The 2,971-nt window shown below is 32.1% G+C and overlaps 1 protein-coding gene and 1 long non-coding RNA gene across 2 annotated transcripts; one reads left to right on the forward strand and one right to left on the reverse strand.

Moving 5' to 3' along the window:
- Positions 1–1,034: 1,034 nt before the first annotated feature.
- LOC109587800 (uncharacterized) lies at positions 1,035–1,502 on the reverse strand (the record flags this gene model as incomplete). The annotated part of the gene is made up of 2 exons (XM_020004024.1): positions 1,400–1,502; positions 1,035–1,340 (listed from the first exon to the last, which is right to left on the reverse strand). Coding segments are annotated over exons 1-2 (367 nt in total), but the record flags the coding sequence as incomplete, so codon positions are not given.
- Positions 1,503–1,508: 6 nt separating this feature from the next.
- On the forward strand, positions 1,509–2,095 carry LOC109587801 (uncharacterized). The gene is made up of 3 exons (XR_002187798.1): positions 1,509–1,858; positions 1,916–2,009; positions 2,076–2,095. It is a non-coding gene; the product is annotated as an uncharacterized LOC109587801 (long non-coding RNA).
- The last annotated feature ends 876 nt before the right edge of the window (positions 2,096–2,971 follow it).

Below are 2,971 nucleotides of genomic sequence, written 5' to 3' on the forward strand. Positions count from 1 at the left end.
GGCATCTACATCAGATTGCTTTCATTTTATTATTGAACTTTGCGTTAAACTAATTCTATTATGACCTAGGGCATACAGAGATACTACTTTCAGTGAGGATTTTAAAATCCAAAAAATGTTGTCTGGCCAAAGAAACTTTTGATCAGACATGTATGCTACCCTCATTTTAATTGACATACTGGTACATTGCACATGTAATAAGCACTTTTTGGCTGAACATAATGTGAGATAAGAGACACTTTCTACTAGCCAAATTAAGTAAATGGACAGGAAAATGGCTGGTGTAAGACTGTTATAATCCCTACCAGACTTGGGTCAAATACAACGCGGAAGTATTTAAATACAAATACAAATACTGTACAAAAACAAAAATACAAATACAAATACTGTTTTCAGCTTTGTATTTAAATACAATTACAAATACTGCATACATGTATTTCAATTACAAATACAAATACTTTCTTCTCAAGTATAGACAGTTATTAACTATGTAGTTTTATGAATTAATCAATCAAGTAAATTGAAAGCCTCTTTTTATTATACATGCATGTATAATCAATAATATTCAGTTATAGTCATGTATTGCATTTAATGAACGTTAGTGTTTCAAAGTTTTGTCACTCAAACAGCATCTTCATTCACATTGAAGTATTTTAAAGTATTTTGCTGTATTTTAAAATACTTCCCTGCCGTATTTCAATTGCAAATACAAATACTTCCTGTTAAAAAAACTCAAATTACAAATACAAATACAAATACTTTCAAAAGTATTTAAATACGACTAATTACAAATACTATTTGTATTTGACCCAAGTCTGATCCCTACTGAGTGATAACGATGACTATTGCAAGTTGCAACAGAGTGTATGGTAGCAGGGATAAACTAGTATTTGTTATCACTGATAGATGGATAAAAAGTACTTCTATTATGAGCATCATAAAAATTTGTACTTTGCAAGAGAATGTCACGGTGACATTGGACTTGGGTGCATTTTTTCTAGAGACAATTGTCCAGTGATATTAGATTAACTTACCCCAGTCTTGAACCGAGTCTTGAACAACCGGTATTGAATCTAACTTCTCAACTACAGCATTCTCATTCATGGATTTAAGAGCATCTGACAGTGAGTTAAAGGTAGCTCCTCCTTTACTGTCAACACTATCAGCTCTGGACAACCACTTGGAGAGGAATTCAGTTAAACAATCATCTGTTGTGTCATTGTCCCTTTTAATGGCGTCCAGTGTGTCCTTATGTAGTCCTACTGTCAGTCCCAGCTCATACCATCTTGTCTGAGGGAAACCACATCTCTCCAATAGATCAGCAACATAAAACAGTTGATCTAAACAAAAGAAAACATGTATAATTGTTATAATAATTGTATAGATAGTCAATGAATACCTATTGTCAGCTGAGAAGATGAGAGAAGAAGTTCAGTAGGTAAATTTTTAGATGCAGCCATAGTGGATGCAGAACTAAAATTAGCATACTTAGGGAAGGGCTAGTCAGGAGTCATATTATGAGACTATAATGAGTTAACCCACAATATGGCGGGAGATACTACTACATGTATCTTTGATGCATTTAATGTTCTTAATTTCTTTTTCATTTTTATTAATTTATTTATTAAACAGGTTGATAGGTCTCTTAAAGAATTTGATGGTGGTGGATTATTATCAGTTAGTAGCATATTTATACTTTATTGTTCTCATCTCTCTCCTCCTATCCTTTTTTATTTTTCTCTCTTGTCCATATCAATGTTAAATATAATTAATCTATTCCTGAGGTCAATCCTTATCGGGCTAGTAGCCTATTTTTTTCTACAGCCACCTGATCATCAGTCACCTATACAATTTCAAAGTAAGACTATTATGATTTTATATTTGTATATAATTATGTGTATGTTTGTATTCATAGGTTGTTCAGTGTGTTCTAATTTATGATATCATTTGCAAGTTATTGGATAGTTTAACTGAGAGAGATCTGGATCTACTGGTACTGATATTGAAGAGTAAGTTCAATGCACACACGACCAATGACAGACCATCACTGCTATTATAATTCTTTTATCATATAGCGAAAAATTTTGGAGGGAGTTAAATTGAAACAAATTGCTAAATTTTGGTAATTGATGTCCTTGTGCTGTGTAGAAGTTTGAGGTGATTCCAACTTCCATTTTTCAAGTTAGGGCCATTTTTAATAAATGCCCAATTTTTGAAAAATACCCAAGGCTATAGCCCATGGTTTTTCCCAAAAAATGGCTCCGAAATCACCTCAAATTTTTATTGCATTTTCTGATACTTATTGATGTCCTTATGCTGTGTAGAAAGTTTAAGGTGATTCCGACTTCAATTTTTTAAGTTACGGGTGTTTTTAATGAATGGCTAATTTTTGAAAAATACCCAAGGCTATAGTCTATGGTTTTTTCCAAAAAATGGCTCCAAAATCACACCCAGTTTTTATTGCATTTTCTGATACATATTGATGTCCTTATGCTGTGTAGAAAGTTTGAGGTGATTCCAACTTCTATTTTTCAAGTTACAGTCGTTTTTAATAAATGGCCAATTTTTCAATAATACCCAAGGCTATAGTCCATGGTTTTTTCAAAAAATGGCTCCAAAATCACTCCAAATTTTTATTGCATTTTCTGATACATATTGATGTCCTTATGCTGTGTAGAAAGTTTGAGGTGATTCCGACTTCAATTTTTCAAGTTACGGGCGTTTTTAATGAATGGCTAATTTTTGAAAAATACCCAAGGCTATAGCCCATGATTTTCCAAGAAATAGCTCCAAATTTACCCCAGATTTTATTACATTTTCAGGTGTATACCTTGATGTCCTTATGCTAAGTAGAAAGCTTTTTTAAAAATTTAAGAAAAAGCAACAGCTATAACCAATAGTATTTAAAAAAATTGACCCCAATTTTCAGTACAAAATTGGCTATAAAACTGAAATATTTGTAATCTAAAAT

This window comes from Amphimedon queenslandica, unplaced genomic scaffold (assembly GCF_000090795.2).
Source record: "Amphimedon queenslandica unplaced genomic scaffold, v1.1 AMPQUscaffold_12443, whole genome shotgun sequence".
In the NCBI taxonomy this organism is placed as follows: Eukaryota; Metazoa; Porifera; class Demospongiae; order Haplosclerida; family Niphatidae; genus Amphimedon; species Amphimedon queenslandica.